The sequence below is a fragment of the Ambystoma mexicanum genome, chromosome 5q (genome assembly GCF_040938575.1).
Source record: "Ambystoma mexicanum isolate Mex_15411 chromosome 5q, UKY_AmexF1_1, whole genome shotgun sequence".
NCBI lineage: Eukaryota > Metazoa > Chordata > Amphibia > Caudata > Ambystomatidae > Ambystoma > Ambystoma mexicanum.
The window spans coordinates 1,201,694,943-1,201,721,348 of record NC_090933.1 but is presented as its reverse complement, the minus strand read 5'-3'; the positions used below and the strand labels follow the sequence as shown (position 1 = coordinate 1,201,721,348).

At 43.7% G+C, this 26,406-nt stretch overlaps 1 protein-coding gene across 3 annotated transcripts in view; it reads left to right on the top strand.

The window, feature by feature from the left end:
* Nucleotides 1-26,406, top strand: part of LOC138497955 (serine/threonine-protein phosphatase 6 regulatory ankyrin repeat subunit B-like) — a 759,106-nt gene that overhangs the window by 71,830 nt on the left and 660,870 nt on the right. For all 3 annotated transcript variants that reach the window (XM_069621713.1, XM_069621714.1, XM_069621712.1), the window contains exon 2: nt 17,004-17,105. In XM_069621713.1, coding sequence (XP_069477814.1) covers nt 17,004-17,105 — 102 coding nt within the window. The remainder of the gene's footprint in view (nt 1-17,003; nt 17,106-26,406) is intronic.

Here is a 26,406-nt window from a genome sequence, read left to right as displayed (position 1 = left end):
TCAGCGGAAAAGTGGATATTACTCTAAATGTATGCATGTTAAAAATCTGAAACTTCATCAGTTAATGTCCATACTCCCTGCGCACATGTATGTAAAGTTGGGTCAATGTCAGAAATTGAAAAATCAATTAAAAAGTGAAATATGTGCCATTTCTGAATGCAAGCTCCCAGGAAGAGCAGAGTTTGAACAGGGGATACCTCCTGTAATGCATGATGGGTGCATATGATTTTAAAACAATATGTACCTCTGCAAATATGTATTTGTTTCAAATCTAGATTTGTGTGTAAGTTGACAGGAGGAGTGGACTTTCTGCAGGCTGTAAAATGACATCACTCTGACACAACCTAGCTCCCCCAATCAAATGATAAATGGAAGTTTGACCAATTAGAAGCTGAGAGAGAGGTAGGGTCAGTGATGCTAGAACACACCCACATTCTAAACACATAAAAGCAGACAGACAGGACAGATAGGGACCTTCAATTCCATTTGCTGCAACGCGCTCTGCCGGACCATACAACATCCAGAGATCCAGACTTTACCTCCATCAAACCTCCAGAGAGCCAAACTAGAGACTTCAATCTATCCAGAACTAGAGACCAGACCAGAGGGAGAAAGCAGTGCTGTACCCAGAGAGAAAGCAGTGCTGTGCCCAGAGAGAGACCCGAGCCCAGTCCAAAACCCTGACCAGATCCATGGCGAGGCCCATTTCACTCAAGAATATAGTGTGAGTACCTAGAAAACTGTGCAGAACCAATCTCTTAGTTAAAATAATATAATTCAATCTATTTAATCTAAGTAGAACTGCAGCTTAGCAATTGTGTTATCCTGCCATCATTTTTAAAGCTGAAAAAGTGTGCGTTTAAAATTTCAAATCTGAAAAACGACCTTTATTCAATCGTTCATATCTCCGCAACCGTTTGTGCTAGAGACTTGCAGTAACTTTCATTTAGAAGCTGAGATCCTAGGCTTTCCTAGGACCCCAAAACGATAGAGATAGTCCTTGTGGTTCCTCTGTAATAGCGCTCGGCGCATCCGCGAATTTTACCGCGATTTGCAAATTTCTTCACATGTAAAAACTGCTGCTGCTTGCCTTCCATTTGCCAGAAATTCGTTTAACCTGCTAACTATCCCTGCCTCATTGCTAGTGTGAGCCTGGACTAATATTAACTAGATACCACTCACCCTGAACCTCTGAAGGGGAATTAAAAGCATTTTAGCATATTTTAATTCATTGCCAGCACATATCAAAGCAATTTGGGCCTGTGTTTTTAAACTTCTGTTGTCTAAGCTTGCCGGGGTGAACTGAATCACATTTGATTGCATTTCTGAGAACTGTGTGTTTTCCTTCCATTTCCTTGCCTTGCATCAAGGGGGGAGGGGATTGCCAGAGAAAAGTGATTACATTGTTTGGTTGAAATCATATTGAGTATTTCTGTACTGCATTCATTGAATATTGCATCCCCCTGAGCTTACATAAAGCATTCTGTACCACCTTCTTCTTTTGTTCCTATTCACCTGTGTGCTATCTTATCCATTTCATCTCAACTCATTAGTGATTATAAGAAGTGTGCTAGTGCCAGATTCTCCGTTGTTGATCTTTATCATATCAGATTAAGTGTGCTATTCAATTATTAATTTATTATAAAGTGTGATCTATATATCTATTGTTAAATTATCAAATAAACCTTTTAACTTACAAAACAGAACTACTTCTTGGCTCAGTGGGGTCAGGGGGATTCCAAGAGAGGGGTGTTATATAGGGGTAGTCATCCAGAACGCATGAACTGGACATAAAGATATATCAATAAGGGTTTTCATTCAGTATTCTAGACTAGGCGTTAACTTAGCTGTAGTGCTGAATTGAATCCTCTTACAAATTGGGGGCTCGAGCCGGACGTTTGGGTTAGAATACCACTTGTGCAGCTTAATACAGTGTGCTAACTGACGGGATACACACATCCGGTCGGATCACCACGCTGCATTACGCTGTGAAGCATTCCTCAAAAGGGACACTCCAAGAAAAGTTCTGTTCTGCAAAAATAAAATACTAACTTCTGTAAGTCAGGACAGAGACCAATCTCTAGAATGACGACCTTAGTAGACATGAAAATAGCCAGAGAGCACCTCTTGCATAAGCTATTTGTGAGAGGTGAATGGACCGAACAGGGCCAGGATGCCTGGTTGCAGGCCATCACGCGACAGGTCACTGAAACAGGGTCAGACTTATGGAGAGATCAGGGTCCATTACATGTGGCCCTGAGTGAACTATATATGGCTCCTAAAGCCAAAGAGGAACACAATAAGATTGCCAGGATAGCAGCATACCTGTACCTATATATGGGAGACATGCAGGATAGATGTGCTGAAAGCCAAAATCTGGCAAATAGGCAACAGATGGTGTTAGAGAAGGCCCAATCTGACCTGGTCTCTTCTGAGCAGAGGCTGCAGAGGAGCCAGGAGTCAGAAGATGATAGTAGGCAGCACATCATTAAAATAAAGAAGGATATGGATGTGCTGCAACAGGAAAAGGTAGAACAGGATACTAGATTTCTGGCCCTGCAGAAGGAGCACCAAGACAGTTTGGACTCCTTACTGCAGAGCCAGAAAAAGCTGGAGCAACAATTAGACTTTAACAGGGCATGCACGGAGCAGGTAGCCACCCTGCACAGTCATCTAGATAGAGTGAAGGTAGAGAGCAACAAGCTGATCTTGAAAGACCTGGATACCCAGGCAGAGTTTGATGAAGAACGCCAGAAAGCTGGTGCCTTTCAAAGGCAGAGGGACGACCTGGCGGCACAGATGCAGGCTCTTAGTCAGGAAAGAGACGCCTTAGGCCAGGAAGTCTGCCATTTAAAAAGGAAAATGGAAGAAAATCACCTGGCCCACCAGGGACTGGGTGACCTCCAAAAAGAACACCAGAACTTGTTAGAGCACACCAGGAGGGTGGAGGATGCTCTAGCAAGAAAGGAGCAGGCCAATAGGGACACAGCTCAGGAGGTAACCCTCCTGCAGCAAAGACTGGCCCAGTTCTCCAGGACCAACCAGGAAGCACAGAGGGAAAATGAGGCTCTCTGCCAGCACAATGAGAGGCTCCAGCAACAGGTAGCGATGCAGGAGAAACTGATAGAGTCGAGTAAGGCCTTAACAGAGGAACTGAAGGCACAAATGCAGGCTCTTGCATTGCAACAGGGAGCAGGGGCGGATAGAGATGAGGTTCGTTGGGAAATGGAAACTCCGGAGCATAACCTTAGGAGCCCTAGTACCAGAGGCCCTCATACCTCTCAGTCCCTGGACTCTGCCACCCCCATGCCCCCTGGTGCACATGAGCACAGGGCCACAGGGATGGCAGATTACTATCCAGCTAAAGGTATGGGGCTCATAGGCCAGTACCACTCAGGAATGGAGGGGTGGGCATCCGGGTATGGGCACCCAAGTACAGTACAGTTCAGTGGGGAACCCCAGGAGAGTAGGCCCATTAAGGGCATCCTGAAAACCTCTGCCCAGTTAGGTCAGTGGAGGGGGTACCCATCAAATCCTGGCAGCAAGGAGGAATCTGAAGACTCCTCTGAACTGCGCAGGACACAGGAGACCAGGTCCCCACATTCTGCCAGCCATTCCCAGGCTCGCAGAATCCGGGAAAACCTGGAAGATCAGACGGGAACCTCTGGGAGCAGTGCCTCTGAGTCCGAGGATGAATGGACAAGGGTTACCCGAACCAAAAAGGCCAATAAGGCAAAAAGGGCCTTGCTTAAGGACCCCTTAAAGCAGATTAAGGCGATCAGGAGCGTCATCACGCCTTACCATAAGAACGCTAAGTATTCTGTTTGGGAGCACTTAGAGTTGTTTGAACAAATGATGGAGACTTTCCATTTGAAGGACAGCCAAAGCTGTATTCAATATGTAAAGTGGACATTCTCCCCGGAATACTCCAGTTTCTTTGCGGGGCTGGAGGATCAAAATCATTTAAGATGGTCCACATATAAGGCGGCCATCCTGAAACATTTTTCTGTTCACAGAAATCCTCAAGAGGCTCGCAAGGCAGCCTACAATTTGCAATGTGGGGAGGATCAGGCCCCACAAGAATTTGTGCAGGAGTTAAAGCGTGCTTTTGCACAGACCACAAGAAGGGTGCGCACAGATAGTAGAGAGTTCATAAATACGTTTTTCCATGCCTTGCCCAAATACATCATGACCCAGCTCGTGAGGGATTTTCACGAGAAAAGATCCTTAGATTGGGTCATTGAACAGGCTACCCGGATCTATGAGGTGCAGAAACCGATAGATAGCAAAAGTAATGCCCAGAAAAACCCCAAAGCCAACACCACCCCTGCTGCTGCCAAGGTGGCAGAGGTAAAGGTCACCCCCGTTTTGGATTTGGAGATGGGGGGGCCTAAAAACCTACCTGCACCTAATAATGCTAGGCCCAGAAGGTCCTCGGGCCAGTCACAGACAGGGAGCCAGGGAGGCAGCCCCACAAATGGGGTCCCTCGCTCTCCTGATTATGTAAGTCCCCGTTACAAGGGAAATCTACCCATCCTGGGTTATGTGTGGACTCCTCCAGCCCAAGGGGGGGGATCCAGCCAAGCACCTAACCCAGGGAACTTCCCTCCAAACTTCCCACAGGAGGGCAGAAATTTACCAAACCCTGGGCAGAATTTTTTCCCCAGATATCCACCCGACTTTCAGCCCCAAAACCATCCATCCTTCTTTCCCCAATTCCCTGAGCCCAGACCACGGAATCCGGGAGAGGGGAGGCCAAGGGTGGAGGGGTACCCAAATCTTCCCAACCCGGGGTATTACCAGAGGAGGGATAGCTACCCTTCCCGGGATCAGCCCAGGGGAGAAAACAGGGCCCCGTATCAGCCTGAGCGGGTTTCCCAGTTAGAGCGCCAGGTTCAAAACATGGCGCGGGATATGGGTCATATACTGAGGGTGCAGCAGAACCCTCAGATCAGCATGCCGGCGCAGAACGCACCCAACTCTGGACCTGGTGCTCCAGAACAATGACGGGGGCAGCACCCCGATAACTCACCGGTTCCCAGGGAGGAGGCACAAAGGGAAGGGGGGTGTAAAGCCTTGGAGGAAGCCTCCTTCCTCACTTGTAAACAGCCCCTGGAAACCCAGGAACCGGAAACAAAATCTCTTGCCCCTGAAAGTCTGCCTCCTAAGGAGCAGAGGGGGGGTAGGAGAAACAAAGGACCCAAACAGACTCAGTTTGAGGAGGAAGTACAGATCTTCCAATTTGAGGGAGAGGGATCCTCAGAGGATCCTGGGAAAAGGATCTTCTCCTTCAGAGAGGGGGGAACTCCTCCCAAAGAAAAATGGGTCCCTAGGGATGAAAATCCAGACTGGGGAGATGTGGAGACTGAGCTACCGCCGCCCACCATCTCATCCCAGAACCAACAGCAAGAAAATCCCCTGGTTCAAACCCATCCTGGTGACTGCCTCCAAAAAGGGGGGGGTGGCCCGGAACCGGAGCCAGGGGAACCCACAATGGCTCTGATCTCCAGTTGCCAAATTTTTCTTTCAGATTCCCAAGGCTCTCCACAGAATTCTGCCCGAATCTCTTCGCCAGCGAGGTCTAAAACCAGAAAATTAGCCCACCAGTTGTCCAAAAATGTGCATTATCTGTGCCCCCTTGAGGAGAAGGAGGGAAGATATTATGCCCCGGTACAAGTACAGGGGCAGGGTACAATTTTGGCACTGGTGGACACTGGATCTCAAGCTACCCTTCTGTCCAGAAGGGCCTTTGATGAACTGAATGCAGGAAGGGGAGAGAATTACCAAATTCCTCTCACCTCTCTTCCTGGACAACTGCAGAACTTTGACGGGAAGGAAATTCCCGTCGAGGGGACGGCAGACTTGGACATTAAAATTGGGCGACATAAGTTGAAACACCCGGTCATAGTTGTGACCCCGGAGGGCACCCCTTGTTTACTAGGGAATGACCTCCTGAGAAGGTTGTCACCCCTAATAGATTGTGTAAACAAGGTCCTCTGGACCCAGACTAGCCGACCAATAAAATTAAAACGGAGTGTCAACCATGTTAGTTTAAACGGCACCTGCCACATGGTTGAACAAAAATCTGACCAAGTAGAATTTCACTTCCAGAACAACCAAATTCCAGACGTGACAGTAATAGCAGTAGGACAACAGACTAGTGATGGGGGGTCCTCTCTGTTTCTGAAAATCAACCTTCCTTCCAGTCTAAAGTGGTATTCCACGCTGGAAGGAAACACTTTGAAATTCTATACCAATCCACAATCTGAAACTCCCACTCCTATAGTCCAGAAAGATGTGAAATCAGCTCAAAGCCTGGCTGATATTCAGCAAATTGGAGAGCAGTTGTTCATCCCTGTTCAGTTAAATGATGGGAAGGACTCTGTTCTCGCTCGAGTGTGTGTGAACAACGGTAAGAGCTTCATCAGCGAAGCCATGTTTCGCCAACTTCCAAAAGATCCAGCCATTCCCACCTTCAAACTGATAGACAAATGGGAAATGGACCTGGAAGCACCTAATTCCAAACATCTCCTGCCAAGCAGGTGTATGCTCAAAATCTCCATTGGCAACAAGAGCATAGTCCACAATTGTTGGGTCGTGCGAGACGTCCCTGCCGCCTTTTACTTAGGCAGTGACATTCTCAATCGCTTTGCCATTAGTTTGGACCTAATAAACTTCAAAGCTTGGTCCCGATTAGCGGATAATCCCATGGGCTTTGATGATCCAGAAAAAGCATTTAGGTCAGCTCAATTGCTACCTTATGCAGTTGAAATTCAGATCAAAGAGGAAGTCACCATCCCAGAAAGGACCCGACAATTCTCCCTGGAAGTGAAAGTTAAAAGGGGACAAGAGTTGAAAAACCCTGGTGCTTACATACATCTAAATGCTTCTTTCCAACAGCAAGGGTTGGGGGTAAACCCAACTCCATTAGTCAACATAGAACATGACACCATTCTAATAGAGGTGGATAACAGCGACTTAAAGAGTATTACTCTAGCCGCAGGCACCATTATTGGAATGGCGGTTGATGACCGACATTTCTCCATTGATCTTGTAAATGAACTGTTAGGACCAATCCCCAAGGACTGTGTTGACAGTGACAGTGAGGACAATACAACACCAGACAGGATTTTTACCCGGCATGGGGGGAACTTCCTGGTGTACACTTCCTGCCCTTATGGTAAGGAAGATGTGACGTGTGACTTCAGGAGGGATGAGGTGATTTTCCAGGTCCATGAGGGCTGCCTTTCCCACCTGAAGCCTCCGGTCCAAATCAGCACTCTGACCAGGGACTTCTCCACCCAGCTGGAGGAGGCCGCGGAGATCGCCAAACCAGAAGTCTTTCCAGGCTTCAGGCAGATGGTGGAAGAGAGAGTCAACCTAGCTGATGCCTGTGTGACTCTGGAACAAAAGCAAAAGTTGAAACAAGTTTTCTTGGATTTCCAAGATCTCTTTGCGGTAGACTCATATGACTGTGGTCGCACTGACATCCACACAACAACAATCCCCACGGACCCTGGCATGACTCCTGTATTTGTGAAGCAATATCGTTTGCCTCTCGCATCAATGGAGTCCCTTACTGAAATAATTAAGAACCTTGAGTCCAGGGGAATAATCCGTCCCATCCACAGCACCTTCAATAATCCGGTGCTGGGAATATTAAAGCCAAACGACCAGTGGAGACTCTGCGCCGACCTTAGGGAGCTCAACAAACGGGTCCATACTTCCCGATGGCCTCTGCCCTACATTGACCAAGGTCTGGCCCAGATTCAGGGGTCACAGGTATTCACTGCAATAGACCTGACCAATGGATACTGGACCGTGCCTGTCAGTAGGGAGGACCAATACAAGCTGGCTTTTACCTTTGGGGGCCAGCAGTACACATGGACCCGGACTCCCTTCGGATACCTCAACTCCGGCAATGAATTCAACATTTTTCTACACAAGGCCATGCCCGACTTGGGTGCAAGGGGTAACCTGGCTTATGTAGATGATGTCCTCATCAAAAGTTCATCTGTGGAGGAACACATAGCGGAGATCCGTTATGTTCTGACACAGTTGAGGGCCGCCGGAGCAAAACTTTCCTTTCAGAAAGCACAGTGGTGTAGAACCCGTGTTAATTTCTTGGGGCATGAGATTACTCCTCAGGGTCTCTGTCCCCAGGAAAAGAAAGTGGAAGCACTTCAGAAACTGAAAGACCCCACAACTCTGCGGGAACTAAGGAGCCTCCTTGGACTGACTAATTACAGCAGAAAGTTCATTGAGGGCTACGCAGAGATCACCAGACCCCTGATTCATCTCCTGAAGGGGGGGGTCAAGTGGGAATGGGGTCCAGAACAAGCCGAGGCGGTAAAACAACTCAAAAGAAGCCTCTCACAAGCGCCTTGCCTAGCTTACCCTGTCAGAAACAAGGAGTTCTTCCTGGAGACGGGGTTCTCTGATACGTGCTTGACGGCAGTATTATACCAAAAGCATGACAAGGTCAATAAAGTAATCTCCTATGCGAGCAAAACTTTATCCTCTGTGGAGGAAAAATTCAACGATTGTGAGAAGGCACTCCTGGCAACGGTGTGGGCATTGAAGAATTACCGCCCGTTTATCCAGGGGGAACACATCATAGTGGAGACTCCACACCAGCCTCTGCAATATCTCCAAAGTGACAGAATCCGGGCCGGAAATGTGAGTAATTCCCGAATTACTTCCTGGATTCTGTCAATGCAAGGCTTTCCTGTGGAGGTCAGATATGGCCAAAACAAGAAGAGTCCCCTCGCGCAAGGTCTGGCTGACTTGCATGATTGTGCCAGAGAAAACTGTCTCGAGGACGAAAGTCTGAAAATCAAGGACAACATGGAGGCATACCTTAATTCCCCCCACAAAGTCTTTGAAGAGGACAAGTGTGAGGGAATGCCCACAGTGTATGTGGATGGATGCTCTTACCATGTTGACAACGACGGGGAGAAAGAACTGGTGGCTGGCGTAGGGAATGCATGGGTGAATGAGTCCCCAGAACCCTCCGCTGGATACAAAATTGGTCCCCGAAGTAGTCAGGTGGCAGAATTGATGGCTGTGCATCAGGCCATCCTCACTGCTGTCCAGCATCAACTCCACGAACTGGTCATAATCACAGATTCGGATTATGTACGGAACGGGTTCGTGGAGCACCTGGTTAATTGGAAAACCAGAGGCATGTTATGTGCTAACAACAAACCCTTGAAACATGGGAAGTTGATCCAAAACATTGATGATCTGGTCACCTCGAATGGGATGACCATCTATTGGAAAAAGATTAAGGGTCATTCCAAAGTAGAGGGACCAGACAAAACTGGAAATGACTTAGCTGATCAGCTGGCCAAAACCGGGGCCATCCAAGGGGGTCTAATTGAGATTGAGTCCCTGTTGGGGGAAATCCAGGTCACTGCTATCACTAGGTCCCAGACAAATGCTCACAACGACCTTTCAATGGCACAATGGAGTAAGGAGACCCCTGATGCTGATTTGATTACTGCTCAGAAGGGGGATCCAATTATTGGTAAATTTTACCAGCACCTTGAGGACCCTGAGAACTTTCCCCTGACGGATACCGATTACATTGGGAAAGAGGACCTAAGAGTGTTGATGAAATGTCCAAAAATGTTCCGGATCCAAGACGGTTTGTTGGTAAGGAAATCCAAAGCTGGCCACGATCAGTGGGTGGTTCCTACCTCATTCCGAAGCCTGATGTTAAGTCACGCCCATGATGCGGCCACTGCCGGTCATAGGGGGTTTCACACAACATTGGAAATCTTAAGAGAGGTTGCATACTGGCCACACATGGGGCAGGACCTCGACCAATACTTGAAGGGGTGTCTTGTGTGTGCACAATTTCAGCCATCATCCCTCACGCACCGCGCGCCTCTCCAAAAGAGGGGGATGACACTGCCATGGTCAGATTTACAAATCGACTTTGTAGGCCCTGTGATTCGCTCGGCTAGGGGGAATAAGTACATGTTGACTGTGACATGCTTGTTTACCAAGTGGGTGGAATGTCTCCCAGCCCCAAATTGCAAGGCAGAAACTGCAGCTGCCTTGATGATTAACCACATCTTTTCCCGTTTTGGTCTACCTCAAAGGATTGAGTCAGACAGAGGTAGCCACTTCACCAGTGAAGTAATGACAAAGATGTGGGAGATACTGGGGGTCAAGAGAAAGCTACACATTGCTTACAGGCCAGCTTCTTCTGGGGCAGTAGAGAGATATAACCGGACAATTGTGAGCATATTAAAGAAGTTTGTGGCAGATTCTGGGCCAAGTTGGGATATCCGATTACCTCTGGTCCTAATGGCTATCAGATCTACCCCTTCATCTGCAACCAAAATGTCACCATTTGAGTTGATGACTGGGCGCAAGATGGTGCTTCCTCAGCATTTGCTCTACAGGACCCAAGAGCAGACACTGATAAATGCCTCCACTACTCATGAGTATGTGGAGAATTTAAGGAAACACCTCCAACATGCTTTTGCTTATGCTCAGCGGAATCTAGAAAGATCAGCTGATAGCATGAAGACCCACTATGACCTGAAAACTTCCAGGAAGGAATATCAGGTGGGGGACCGGGTCTATCTATACAACTTCCAAAGGAACCAGGCCAAGCAGCGCAAATTTTTGCCTACATGGAAAGGACCCTTTGAGATCGTCGATAAGATCTCCCCTGTGGCCTACAAGATCTGCATCCCCAAAGGCGGTTCGGCAGAGGGGGAAGACAAGTGGGTCCACATAAACCAGTTGAAATGTTGCCATCCCAGGCACACTCTGCAACAACTGGAGGAAGCCTCTGGAATCCTAGCGGGTACTGTCTCAGACTAATTCAGTTCCAATCATAAAACATACCACATCTAGTCTCTAAAATATTGTGATTTGCATGAAACTGTCTCTTAGTTATACTGTTTTTTCAAAATAAGAATGTAATGTTTCATTATGATGAAATGCATATGCTGCCCCACTATCTCAACAGTGGTGGAAAAACGTCTATGAGTAGGTATTGCCGCTCTTCCTTTGTCGTCCTAGGAGAAAGAAAACCTGAAGACGGGCCAAGGAGGGCGATCCGGAGACCAGGAACGAAGATCCAATGGGCCCGGGGTACCGCCCAATCTTCCCATCAGGACCGGCGAGGAGAACCGATCGATCAGTACCGGATGGAGAAGAAGATGCTGAACTGTGCCATCTATTGGAAGAAGATGAGGAAACATCCCAGGTCTTGCGAGTCCCATTCGTGAAATAGAATGGCCATCGCAAGAGGGGGGCTTGTGGGATGTATTTACCCATGCATCCGAGCCCTACCTCAAAACTGTGCAGTACTGACATGAAAACATCATGATGGCCAGAGCTTCCCAGAAAATGCACAGGGAAATGCAGGAAGAATAGGCTGCCACCCATTTTTGCCGATGTTATGGGCACAGAAGGACACTGCCTAAAACCACCATTGGACTACCCGCACAGTAGTCTGAAACCATTGGGAATGGCAATGCTGATTGCCAAATGCAACCTAGAATTGTGGGGAATTCATTCTTCAATCCCAAAAATGGGTGCAGTACCAGTACTCACCACTATCCAAAAGCCGGCGTTTTAAAACCACCCTGTGTTCCTCTGAAGGCAAGCCAAAGTGTCTATTTTAGACATTGCAACATGTGCAAAATATTCACTGAACACCAGCAGACATTTGGCAGAATGAGGTTTTGTGTGCTTACAAAATCTGGGAAATGAAGAGCCCAAAACAATGCTTATAACAAAACTGCTATGGAGTCAGCAGTTTAAGTTGCACTGGATTTAAAGACACTAAAATCGAAAATGTTTAGATTAAATGAGTGACCTATGTTTGGTGTCACATGCCTTTGCAATTGTTTAAATGTTATAGTTTAAACTTAGAATCAGCATTCTAGCTGCATATGTAAAAATGTTTAGTTTTATTTGAATGCAGGAACTGGGGAACAAAAAGTGACATTTTATCTGAAACCTGGCTTAAGGAACTGAATTCTGCCTGGCAACTACCCCCATCAGGAGTGAAACTTGAGTCACAGCTGTGTTCCCAGGCCTAGCTGCCCTTTTGCTGCTCACACTAAGGATATGCCATCTATCTGATAATTGAATTACCTGTGCTCTGCAGGAAAGTGAACAAAGCCCTGTCCTGGCGCAGGCAAAGGTTTTATTGGCAGGAGTCGTAAATGGTCGTAAAAAGTGGCTTCCTCCTGAGGAAAGGGGAGGAGCACTGCCTGTGAGAGCAAGCTGGCTTGGCAGAACTGGATAAACCAGAAATTCAACCTTGTGCTGAGGGTAAACCACACCCCTTTGGAGCCAGAACATAACTTTAAAAAGATGAATAACTCATAGAGCGGACATGTGAAAATTTTACAAATGATACCATAATTCTTGTGATTTTTCTGCCCACATTTTAAGAGGTTTTTCGACCCGGTGGCGTGTTCAGGGGGGTGTCAGCGGAAAAGTGGATATTACTCTAAATGTATGCATGTTAAAAATCTGAAACTTCATCAGTTAATGTCCATACTCCCTGCGCACATGTATGTAAAGTTGGGTCAATGTCAGAAATTGAAAAATCAATTAAAAAGTGAAATATGTGCCATTTCTGAATGCAAGCTCCCAGGAAGAGCAGAGTTTGAACAGGGGATACCTCCTGTAATGCATGATGGGTGCATATGATTTTAAAACAATATGTACCTCTGCAAATATGTATTTGTTTCAAATCTAGATTTGTGTGTAAGTTGACAGGAAGAGTGGACTTTCTGCAGGCTGTAAAATGACATCACTCTGACACAACCTAGCTCCCCCAATCAAATGATAAATGGAAGTTTGACCAATTAGAAGCTGAGAGAGAGGTAGGGTCAGTGATGCTAGAACACACCCACATTCTAAACACATAAAAGCAGACAGACAGGACAGATAGGGACCTTCAATTCCATTTGCTGCAACGCGCTCTGCCGGACCATACAACATCCAGAGATCCAGACTTTACCTCCATCAAACCTCCAGAGAGCCAAACTAGAGACTTCAATCTATCCAGAACTAGAGACCAGACCAGAGGGAGAAAGCAGTGCTGTACCCAGAGAGAAAGCAGTGCTGTGCCCAGAGAGAGACCCGAGCCCAGTCCAAAACCCTGACCAGATCCATGGCGAGGCCCATTTCACTCAAGAATATAGTGTGAGTACCTAGAAAACTGTGCAGAACCAATCTCTTAGTTAAAATAATATAATTCAATCTATTTAATCTAAGTAGAACTGCAGCTTAGCAATTGTGTTATCCTGCCATCATTTTTAAAGCTGAAAAAGTGTGCGTTTAAAATTTCAAATCTGAAAAACGACCTTTATTCAATCGTTCATATCTCCGCAACCGTTTGTGCTAGAGACTTGCAGTAACTTTCATTTAGAAGCTGAGATCCTAGGCTTTCCTAGGACCCCAAAACGATAGAGATAGTCCTTGTGGTTCCTCTGTAATAGCGCTCGGCGCATCCGCGAATTTTACCGCGATTTGCAAATTTCTTCACATGTAAAAACTGCTGCTGCTTGCCTTCCATTTGCCAGAAATTCGTTTAACCTGCTAACTATCCCTGCCTCATTGCTAGTGTGAGCCTGGACTAATATTAACTAGATACCACTCACCCTGAACCTCTGAAGGGGAATTAAAAGCATTTTAGCATATTTTAATTCATTGCCAGCACATATCAAAGCAATTTGGGCCTGTGTTTTTAAACTTCTGTTGTCTAAGCTTGCCGGGGTGAACTGAATCACATTTGATTGCATTTCTGAGAACTGTGTGTTTTCCTTCCATTTCCTTGCCTTGCATCAAGGGGGGAGGGGATTGCCAGAGAAAAGTGATTACATTGTTTGGTTGAAATCATATTGAGTATTTCTGTACTGCATTCATTGAATATTGCATCCCCCTGAGCTTACATAAAGCATTCTGTACCACCTTCTTCTTTTGTTCCTATTCACCTGTGTGCTATCTTATCCATTTCATCTCAACTCATTAGTGATTATAAGAAGTGTGCTAGTGCCAGATTCTCCGTTGTTGATCTTTATCATATCAGATTAAGTGTGCTATTCAATTATTAATTTATTATAAAGTGTGATCTATATATCTATTGTTAAATTATCAAATAAACCTTTTAACTTACAAAACAGAACTACTTCTTGGCTCAGTGGGGTCAGGGGGATTCCAAGAGAGGGGTGTTATATAGGGGTAGTCATCCAGAACGCATGAACTGGACATAAAGATATATCAATAAGGGTTTTCATTCAGTATTCTAGACTAGGCGTTAACTTAGCTGTAGTGCTGAATTGAATCCTCTTACAGGGGGTTCAATGTAAACATTTCTAATGTTTTTGATTTGTAAATGGACTCTTAGAAGAATAGTTACACTATATCGGTACGTGACTCTTCAAAATAGGCATTAAGGCTCATTAACCACCTTCCCCTCCCTACCCAAACCCCCAGTTTACAAAGTTGTGTAGACTGATACAAAGAGATAACATTGCCACATACATGGCTTAATATATCCAAGATCCTCCTCCCTTTGGTACAACAGGACTACCATAGAGAAAGCCGACAGTACATCACCATCACACCATCATGTTCTGGAAAACATTTTGCACATATCCATGTAAGTGAAAGCTGAAATAACCAATGCGGCCATGGAGAATTCCTGGCTGTCCCTGATATCTGTCACAAAGGATGAGACTTCAATATGGCCTAACAGTCCTATCTGGGAATTACCTTTCCCAGAGATACATGTTAGCCTCACCAGTGTACCTGAGAGCCCAAGAGACCTGCAACCAGAAGGCCACTGTTCTGTTTGTAGGAGTCTGCCCAAACCCCCATCATCCTCAGTATTTCTGCATCTCCTGCTCCTTTACAGTTTTCTGTGATTTCCTGTGCTGTTCCAGTTGTCGGGTGTTGCTCATCCATCTCTCTTTATAAACAAACACCTCTAGGATTTACAGTGCTACATCCACCTGGGCCACCCAGTGGGTCTTGTTGTTTCACGTGAACATCTGCCCAAATGGAACATCTATCTTTCATGTAGGGTGACAGGATCGATGTCCTGATGGATAAAGTTTGACCTTGGAAGGACTTTTTTCCTGCATTCTGGCACATAGCAGGAATCATCCCTTCTTGTCCAAAGAGTGGAACATCTTGATTACAGCTCTATATACCCTTCTCCTTCTCTTTGAAAACCAACATTATGCATTCCATTGAGCATGAACTGTATTTTATGCATCTTTCGATCCATGTTAAGAAAATATTTCTGCATTCAGGACACGAGGCCTGACCTCTCCATTCTCTCAATCATTTAAGCCATAAGTTTCTGCCGAAAGCAGCACATTTCCAAATCCTTTAGCCTTCTCATCACCTTTGTGTAGCCTTATCTGTTGCCTTCATTAGATGATGTTGGCCAGTCCAGCTCTTGCTAGATACCTTGAACTTCCTGCTCATTATTGTTCCTCATTATTGTTCATCTGTGATCCCAGCAATCCCAGTGATAACTTTATCACTGCCATCTTCTCATTTAGAACTTTCCGAAGCACCAGAAACTCTTCAGTAAACTTGAATGCAATGCCCTACTTCAGCAGGGCTGGTTCAGAGTGAGCCGAGTGTCTTCCATGGTGCTCGTCTCTCCTCAGGATTGATCTGCTGTCTTATCCTTTTTTTTATCCATCACACCCTAGTGTCTCCATCTTGGCTTCCCTTGAGGTATGCAGTGTACTCTTCTTGGGTGCTGCTCTCTTACCCATCACCCGCCTATTTAGAGGGAGGGGAAACAAGTAAAGGTAAGTAGGTTCTAGACATTGAGCTATCGTACAGTCAGGCTAAATCAAGGTACCAAGTCCTCAAAAAAGATATGGAAGTGTATTTCAGATGTGAACCTGGAGATTAACTTTACAGTGAAGGTCTATCTTCTAAGTGGTTGGTGAGTCTAAGCTTTGAAGGCATGCATTATAGAAGGGGTAGCGCAGCACCAGGACTGCAATAAGGTAACTATAGTGGGATCAACAGACCTCAGGTTTTAATGGTCAAGTCAGTGGAGCAGGGCAGGAAACCTTTGCATGAGGTCCACTTAATTGCACTGGAATGAATTTGCACAATATCATACATCATCTCACCTTGTATGTGGGCTGTTCTGTGATAGGAGCAACAATCTCTGTGCTCTGCTCAGCTACCTCTGTAGATGTAAGCAATTGGTTTTATCTCACCTACGGGTCATCTTCTTGTCTCACCTCATCCCATTACACTCCCAATGGACACGACTTGTCGGCACTGCTCCAGAAACATCCACATGCTATGTTCTACAACAGGATGTGTAGGAGGGCATATGGCTTCATTCCTCTTCAGCAATCAGTCATATAGGATCGTGATAATGGACAAGGCACAGCTGCTGCACCTGGCACCAAGTCTGTCACCTCTTTTGCACCTGCCAGAACTTGTGTAGCATTATCACTATATTCTAGCTCCCTTAACTATCTCCCTGGGATCACTCCATCATGGTGCATAGCTTCCTCCTAACCTATTATTTTAAAGATGTTCTCAGAGGAAGAATCCCAAATGTGTTGGAGGAGGAGTATAAGGGGGTTGCCCCCCCTTGCCCAAAACATCTAATTCTAAATTATTAAGCCCCACTAGATGAACATTCAACCAATCATCATTGGTCACCAGACCCACCATAGCTTACCTATGCCCGTGACACACATCTGTGTGTCACAGGCATTTTCCCTTACATTCATAGTGAGTGTGTAATTAGAATGGAAAGGAAATGCCAAGCAAAATCATAATCATATCATGATTATAGCAAGGGTTGCCAAGAACACTTCTTCTTCATTACAGATTATAGCAATGTAGGTCATTATTAGAATGGCCCTCTAATGGAACCACCATTAATTGTAATATTGTATAGGCAATCTCAGCTATTATAAATTAAGCGATGGCCTGCCAATAATGAACATGATGCATGTGTCTTTTAGGAGTCAGGATTGACGGCCTTGATGATTGCAGTGAGGGAGAACCGTTTGTCCATCATTGAAAGGCTGCTCGAGTTGGGAGCGAATCTACATGACCGTACCAAGGTAGTCAACTCATTACTTTTACAAGAACTAAGAGTGTTACTATTTTTATTATTATTATTTTTGTAAATATATATATATATTATTTTTATTTATTTTTTTAATGAATTTTATTATGAATTTTTTTTTCCAATATATTTTTCATTATTATTGTATGGATAATTGTCTATTGTATCTCTTTGTTACACTGATTTCTTCTGTTAATATTTAATAAATTGGTTTAAAAACAAAAAAAAACAAAAAAAAAGAGTGTTACTGCAGAACCAGAGGTTTCAAAGGGAAGGAGGGTAGCAAGGCCCATGGGAACGTTAAGGAAATGTATTCCTGTATGAAAAATGAGTGGCTACCTGAGTGAGTAAAAACAGAGTTTGATGTCAGAGGATGACAGTGGCTGACTCAATGCATGCTTAACATTAAGTAAGAGTGTGCTTATATACATGAGTGAGTAAAGTTTATGCTTGAGTAGGTAAATGAATAAGTAGGTGGATAAATGAGTGAGCGTGCATGTGATGTGAAAAGGAGAGTGATAGAGTGAACAAATTAATCAATGGATGCATTAGTGAATTGGGGAGGGAGAGCTTTAGCGGAATACATGAATGAACTTGTACAGACTAGTTAAGTAGATGAATGAGTGACTCAACGTTAAAGTGATTAAAACAGTGTCTGATGTACTCACCAAGAATACTAGTGTTGGTGCTCATCGGGTACCACATTCCACATCAGAGGTGTCCAAGCAATGATCAGCAGCAACAGCCCTACCCGAAATTGCAACACGAGGCAATGAAAGGCCTTTGGTTGGAAGCCTGAAGGTGATATAGACAACGCCCACCCTTAAACCTAGAAATGATCAACACAGTAGCAGCTATAGAACATAATCAAGTGGAGCCCAATGCATTGTGATTTGCCTATTTTGGCATTTCTTTTAAATGTACAATGTGGTCGGGCAACATCTAACCAGAGGGCAAGGAGACTGTGCTATAGTCGTTGTGTGAAGTAAGAACATTTTCTGCTTACTTTTGCAAGATTTGAATTTCTTATATAAAACAATTTTGTTTGTACTTTAATGCACCATTCCAAATGGAAAATAACATATTTTTATATATTTCAATTTGAAAATGTACGATTGTTTTACTGTAAAAAAAAGAAAGACTATCTTTAACTGAGGCTGCCATGTGTTTCACTCAAGTTTGAGCTTCGTCAGGGCTACATATCCATAATATAGTGACATAGTCTTCAGATATCTCAGGTTCTTGTTCTTGTGACAGATAGCATTAAGAACACACCAACGTCTAGAGTTGGTTCAGGGTTTTTTATAAAAAATTCTTGAAAGGGATCTAAGGGACGTCCCTCTGTCTCTCTCTATGTCTCTCTCTCTCGCCTAGAATAATCAGTGCCGTCACTAGCCTAGGCATCTCTACTCCCCTGGCTAGTTTCTACAGCTGGTTATACGCTAATATCTAAGTTCTGCCTTGCTGTCACTTTGGGCCTATGGGTCGATGTCCTATATATCAAAACTCCCGGTGGGACGTCCGAGGATGGTGGTCCTACTTAGGTTACCTTTTAGGGGTTGTAGGGTTGTGACTTCCAGATACTTAGACCTTACTTTGTCTCCTTTCTATCATGAACTGAAGTTCCTCTCCATACCCCTTGTCAATCCTCTCTCGCTACTCTCCTCCTTTCAACTCTACCCCACCATCTCTCCTGGTACTTCCACTCTGCTACTTTTCTACTACTATTCTCTGCTCTTTACTCCACTTCTACTCTTCCCTTTCCACTCCACTAATATTCTCCCTTCTCCACTTCAATACTATTGTACCCCACCTTCTACTCAGTCATCCTCCATCCACTCCATCAATCACCTTCCACTCACTCGTTACACTCCTGCTAATAATCTGCCTCACCCACCTTTCACAAACACAGTAAAACTTGCTCTCGCCAACTGGTACTTCACCTTTCCTTCAAAACGCCTCCACACTCCAGTCTACCGTACTTCCTCCTACTGATCTCTTGACCTGTCACCTCTTCCTCCTTCTCCTCTGTCCTCACTCGAAAAACCCACACCTTCCTGTTTCCTGTGCCCTGCCTTATCCTCCCCTCCTTCTCTCATTGGACTTCTTCCTTTAGTCAATCTTGCCCTAACTTCAACGCCCGGAAGCGTTGCAAGTGCTAGAAAACATAAAACGGATGAATTAATCCCGCCCCTTTTTGGTGCACAGGATAGCTGTGCTGGAAAGATGGCGGCACAAGTTGGGAAGCTTTCCTGTTCATGTCATGTCAAATCCATGGTAAGCATTGGGAGAACCTTGTGGTTTTCAGAAAGCCACTCCGTGGCACAATTGTGATTGTCTCCATTGTGAAAGTTACTTATATCGGTACATGTAAAAGTAGCCTTCGACTTCAAGTTGCTCATTGTAAAGTGGGCTATACTGCTTGAAGGAATCTGTAAAGATGCCAAGAAGTCAATCTTTTAAGTGGACCAGCGAACTGTGGTCCGGATTTGTAAAGATGGACTAATAAGGGGCAATACAAATGGCAACAGTAATTAATGAAGTGATTAGACATTAAGGACCTAGCTCACGAATGTAGCCCTCAATCAAATTATCTCCACTAAAACATGTCTCTCGCGAATACAGTGTTAAACTTTAGAGACCTTCATAAGCAATGTGTTATGAGGTCATCACATCACGTCACATCAGTTTGTGGATTTACTTTGTGGCATCTTTACAGAATCCTTGAAGCAGTATTATCTGCTGCAAAGCGAGCAACGTGAAGTTGAACAGTACTTTCCCATGTCTCAATAAAAGTTACTATTGAACACTTGAACAGCTGACAAATTTGGACATGGGCTGTTGCTTTCTAGTACATCGCTGGGATTGATCATTGGTGAGTTGTTTTCATTACTAGATGACAAGAATTGTGTAGCTGATTACATAATCAAAATTCATAATCAAACCAAATTACATTACTATACCATGTGTACAGTTTTTTGTACACCAATTTGCTTATCATTTTGACAGACTAGTGCACAGATATCGTAAATAACAACCATTCTTATATATTTTGAGTACAATAAAAAATTTCTGAAAAATGTACCACACATTTCATTATATATTGAGAAAATGTTTAAAAAATACCTATTATTTCGCAGTACTAAGACATATATGTTAGGGAGAATTCTCTGTTTAGGCTGAATTTCCTAACCTAGTGAGTCCCCCAGCAGCTTTGCTGGATTTCTGGAGTTTGTGTTTTTCCATCCTGCCAAGAGTCAGACTCTTTTTCTCCCACTCTTGGGCATGAATGTGGTTGATTCCTTTGAATGTCAATGTGTTCTATGGGCTATGGGGTCTTTTACTCCATAGGGCCTCTTATGTTTTGCTATGTGTGTTACACCGCACCCCCCGTGCCGTAACACTGGGGTGTCCTAGAGGATCCCCAACATAGACTCCATACCCTGGGACTGACTACTGTCTCCCAGGGCATGTAAAGTCACCATTGGCTTTACTAGACCTAAATTTACTAACAGAACTAGTACAAACCATCCTATTGTGGACGTACTGGTAGGGGTGATTCGATTACCCCTGGGTCTGTTGTTTGAGGGGGCACTGTCCCATCCCCCCTCGTCGAGTTTTGGCTGGTGGCAGTGGAAACTACTTTTATATCGACCCCGAATATATTCCTATGGGATTCTTCCCATTGCTGGAGACTAATACTTTTTCACATTAGTCTCTAACATACCGCCGGTTTATTTATCGTAAATAAATTCACCGGGTGGTATTTTGTGCCAGAACTCGGTTTTTAAAATGGCGTCTGTGTTCACCTCTGTAACTCCGAACCAAAGGTTGAGCCCTTTGTTCCACTTTTGGCGGGCTTCTACACAGAAGCCCTCCAGAGTGGTGCCATTCTGTCTGGGTACCACAGGGGATGTGGGAGGGGCTTTAGGCATCCTGGACTGAGTTGCCTTGCCAACTCAAGCCGCACTCTGGTGTGATTGGCCAAAGTGGTGAGCCGCCCCGCTCACCACTTAGCGTGTTTGATTGACAGCTAGGCTGAATGAATGGGGGTTTTCTGCATAAAAGCAGGGCTTTTGGGACTGGATCTTCAGAAGTCGCCACAGGACCTAAGAATCCGACGAGGGTAAAGCTGAGCCGACCTGCAACGACGACACCTCGGGTGGAACCCTGCTGAACCGACTCACCACTTCCCAACGACAGAGGAGATCTCCCTGCTGGAGAGTGTTCTTCCCCTGACTGGTGGGAACAACCAGTCCCTTGCTTTTTCTTCGCTTCCAGGACGTAATGGTCGAATTGCCCGTGCTAAGCACCCCGGCAACCAGATAGCCACTAACAACTGTACCGCGACCAAAAGGTGGTGCCTTGTGACGGAGCACTCCGCGGCTGGTCTATATACTATATACTTATAGTAATTGTGATTGAAGTTGTTTGCCGTATTAGTGCCAGTGTGTTTTTCATATATGCATTTTTAAATAAATAATTATATATCTTTACACCCAAGCTCTGTTCCGTGTCTGCTTGTTCTACTGTGTAAATTGCCCTATCTTGTATACTCCACATACGGCCTAACTCATCTTGAGAGATGTCTGACTGCTCAGCCACAGCTACCAGGTAAATCTGGGTGGTGCAGACTGCTACCAATTGGGTTTACTGCTAACTCCTGTAGACTTAAACTTTTTGCAGTGGTCCCAGAGGGAACTGCCCAGGTTTCTGCCTAACAATATATTTATCTCTTTATTCCTTATTTTACATTTGTATTCATTTTTATACATTAACTATGTTTGTCATTGTCATGTTCTTCTTGATTTCCTCAAATTCATTTATTTGTTCTGTGATATCATTTTTATTCGACATATGGTTTTAACTATTGTTTTGACAGGCTTCAAGTTAGCAAGTGACACATGAAAAGGTTGTAAAAATCAGGCAAAAGAGATATCAGAGGACGACTAGGTCACTATATTGCATATATGTAGTCCTGATGAAGCACACATTTGTCAGCCTCAGAGATTTTTGCCTTTTTTCACAATAATAAAACAGTACATTGCAAAACTTAAATATATATCAACGTGTTTTATGTTCCTTTGTTTATTGTGAAATTTAAAACATTTGTTGTGCCAATGAAAAATATTATAGTATTTTCTTAATCACAAAATATAATAATCATTTATTTTAATCAGCAGTTTTATTATATTAGTAGTTGCCTTGGATCATGTCCTTAGTCCAAAAATTTCATATTATATAGCATTCTTAATTGTGACACCTATAAACCAAAACTATTGCACTGGAGTACAGATAGGGAGGAACAGGGGTGGTCTGGGAACCAAAAGAGGCTCTGCCGAGAAAGGCACATGAGGTGGGACACAGAGTCTGTAGGTGTTGTTTGGTTATGTGCCCATGTGGGAATGTCCATCGCTTTACTAATCCCTATGGACATTCCCACACAGTTCCTGCCCCTCCTGCTCAAGAGTTCATGGGAACTCTTTGAACTTGTTTAAATGAAGCCCTTCCATCAGACTTTACATTCAAAGTGCCTGCCTGTGTTTGTTCAAAGCAGTCTGAGAGTTAATTACGTAAATGGAGCTGTAAACATGCTGTTTTACCAGGTCTGCCTTCAGCCACTCGATTTCCTGTTTAAAACAAGCATTGGAAAAGGCATCGGTCAATAACAAAAGAATGGTGTGCAAAATCAAATCTTTAGTAAATGCTAAAATGATTTGGGAACAACGAGATAATTTCAATCTGCTGGGATACGAAATATATGCATTTGAAAGCTGCCAGGAATATACTACATTTATTGAATTCCAAGCTGAGAGGTTTGAAAAGGATGTTTCGAATAGAAGTCAAGTAGAGGCGAATGTAGCTCTAAATTCAGACATACTTTCGCAATTAGTAACAGTTGTAAATGCTCTGAAAGGGCTTTTATGTTTGGAACCTAATACTAAGGTTTCAGGCAACAATGATAATTTATCCAATCAATCATAACTGTCATCCTTTAAGCTATCAAGTTGGAATTGCTGTGGTTTTAACAACCTTATAAGATGCCATGCTGAAAGATCTACATTCCAAAATTCCTGTATTATTCTAATCCAAGAAACCATGGTCCATGAAACAACTGAATCTAGATGGGTTTGTGGTATTCAGTCATCCTGCTACAAGACGTCCCCAAGGACGACCAGCTGGGGGCTAGCGACAATGGTCCAAAATAGCGCAAATATTCTCTCCACTCTCATATCCTCAACTGATGAACTGCCTATTACAAGATACTTATTAAAAACATATATAGGAACCCGGCAGACTGTGTTATAGAAAAGATTCTAAACGATCTGGATGAAATACTACAAAAAGCATTTCTACATAATGAAGAGTATGAGATGATAATGGGTGGGGACTTTAATGCTTTACTGGAGGAGTCTCTTGCGAAAAGTCCAGGCCAGAGCCACCATAATGCATCCTTGAGATCTCGCAAAAACAGGAGGTACTGGATGGACATTGCTGTCTCAAGAAATCTAGCTGACATGTGTGCACCAACGCTTATCTGTGATTTTGGTTGGGTGACCATAAGCTTTTACAGACCACATTTACGATCCCGGTGGAGTTACTTAATCATGTACCTAATTTGGCTCTCATAGAGGCTGAAAGATTTGGAATTTCAGTTAGATGGAATGCAAAACTATGTAGGACTTTTGTATACTCAGTTAACCAAGAGATATGGAAATATGAGAAGATGTTAATGAGTATACAGGATCACTCCTCACTAGTTGAACATAATTCCACGGTGATAAAATTTCAATTAAAGGCTTTAGCATTACAGCAGTTGTCAACGCCAACTTCCATCTATGTTAACAGATATAACATAGATGTTGCTGCATTAAAATATACAAGGAATAGAGAAATTAGAAGAGCTAAAAAAGCTTGTATTAAGATTGATGTCTTCCAGAGGCTGAAAAATAAGATTCAAAATAAATTTAAATTTGACCTTAAAGGGATGAAGCTGGCCAAAACTCTTTATGAAAATCAGAAAATGATCCGTCTTTTATGTAAACGGGAAACTAAGGAGGTATGGAACATTCTTAGAAATCCGACAAGTAAGCCTCGATCTGAATTCTGTTGTAATATTAGTGGCCAGGTTTGGACTACATACATCAGACAAAAATACATGCTACCAAACCGCTTTTCTGCTGTTGATCTTGAAAAACGTACTAATAAAATTCTGAGTATCTGCCCTTGGGACATAGAAGAGGTGCAATGGGCGATTAACAAATTAAAATATTCTAAGGCTGCTGGTCCTGATGGGCTACCCCGTGTTTATTAAAAGACGATCCCCGCTTTTGGGCCAAAATGTTAAAACCCATATTTGATCTTATTTTTGCAACAAAAGTAATTCCTCCTTCTTGGTGCACTGCAATAATCGTCCCAATTTATAAAAAAGGCCCTGTTGCTGATCCAGATAACTATCGACCTATATCGTTGATAGATGTAGCTGCTAAGGTGTTTGCTTCTTTGCTGCTCAGGGATCTTGAAAATGGGTAAAGGAGAATCATTTGTTATCACATTTTCAAGTTGGGTTCAGAAGGGCGATGGGCACTTCACTAAATGCTACCATTCTGGCCCACCTTCTAGAAACATCCCACCACACAGGCACAGGAGCTATTTACATGGCATCACTAGATTTGTCTGCCGCATTCGACAGGGTTATTCGTTCATTGCTGTGGCATAAAATGATAAGATATGGGATACCCTCAGCGATGGTAGGATTGATAGCTCTGTTGCACAATCACACCTCGTATCAGATACGAGTAAACAAATCCGGGTCAGTGACGGATTACATTGAGACCGAAATTGGAGTCAAGCAAGGGTGTCAACTCGCGGCCATACTTTTCAATTTGTACATCGCGGACATGGATAATATCTGGGAAAAACTGGTGCATTTTCCTGGTAAGTTAGGCGAAGTGAGAATCAATTGGTTGGCATTGGCAGATGATATTATTTTATTTGATCACACACCATATGGACTGTAAAATAAATTATCCCTGTTTGATGCATATGCCACCGAGCATAACTTTGCAATTAATCCATCGAAATGTGTAATGCTTGTGTTTGCTAACAAAAAGAAAGTATGTAAATACAATTGGAACCTGGAGGGAATATCTTTAGAAAGGGTCCTCCAAACAAGATACTTGGGATATAATTTAACAGATGTTAATTCCCTTACAATGTGGAACAGAACTCTCAACCTAAACATAATTCACCTCATTTCTCAAATGAAAATAATATACATTCGACATGCAAAATTCTCATTAGTCCCGGTTCTAGATTTTTATATTCTCAAAATAGAACACATCATCCTGTATGGTTTAGATCTTTGTTTATTAGATTTGACATCTATGCTAAATAAAATACAGGGTAAAATTTGGAAACAGGTGCTGGGCCTACCAAAAGCATTGCCCAACACATTGATTCTTCATGAGCTGGGTCTAAATTCATTAGCAGCCAAATTTGGGTGGAGAATGTGTTGTAATGTGTATCTTGGGTGAGGTGATGACATCACTGTACATGGAATGTGGTGATGTCAGAGTGAGTGGAGTGTTGGGATGTTTTTCTCTGAAGCTGGGTTCTATGTTAGACAGTTGAGAGATATGCTGGATTGAGGGGACATGCCAATGTTGTTCCTGGCAACTATACTACAATAAACCTACTTATAACTTACCTGCTGGTCCGGGTGTTTCTTCAGATACCTAGGTACTACAGAATGTTGGTGAATTATGGGAAAATGATACATCCTCCCTCTAATTCGTTTTATGAAGACTTTGCTAGAATGGTTGGGACAGAATATCCTGCCTCATTGAAAAGTTATGTCAACAAAATGAACATGTATTTAAAACTGATTGCTAATGAACCAGAAGATGTGTATGCACGTGCTAAAACTGTAAAAATGAGATGGATGCAATATGATTGGGCAAAAACGATTGAGCGGAATGCATCTTACAAATCGTACACAGATATTACAAGTTTCTCCCAAAAACAATCTCCTAGGAGGCAGTATTTGGTGATTTTTCCGTGTAGCAAAGCTAGAAGTTTATATCTAAGATTCAAGTTAGATCTTTTCCACACAAATGAAAGGACCAAACATTGGAAGAAAACTAACAATGTGAGTCAAATTAAAGGGTGCAGATTCTATGCAACAGAGTCCAAGCAAGAAACTCTAAAACATCTGATAATACATTGCGAATTATTTGAAAGTTTACTTATAATGCACTTTGCCTCATATTTTAATCAAGAATTTAATTTGTCAA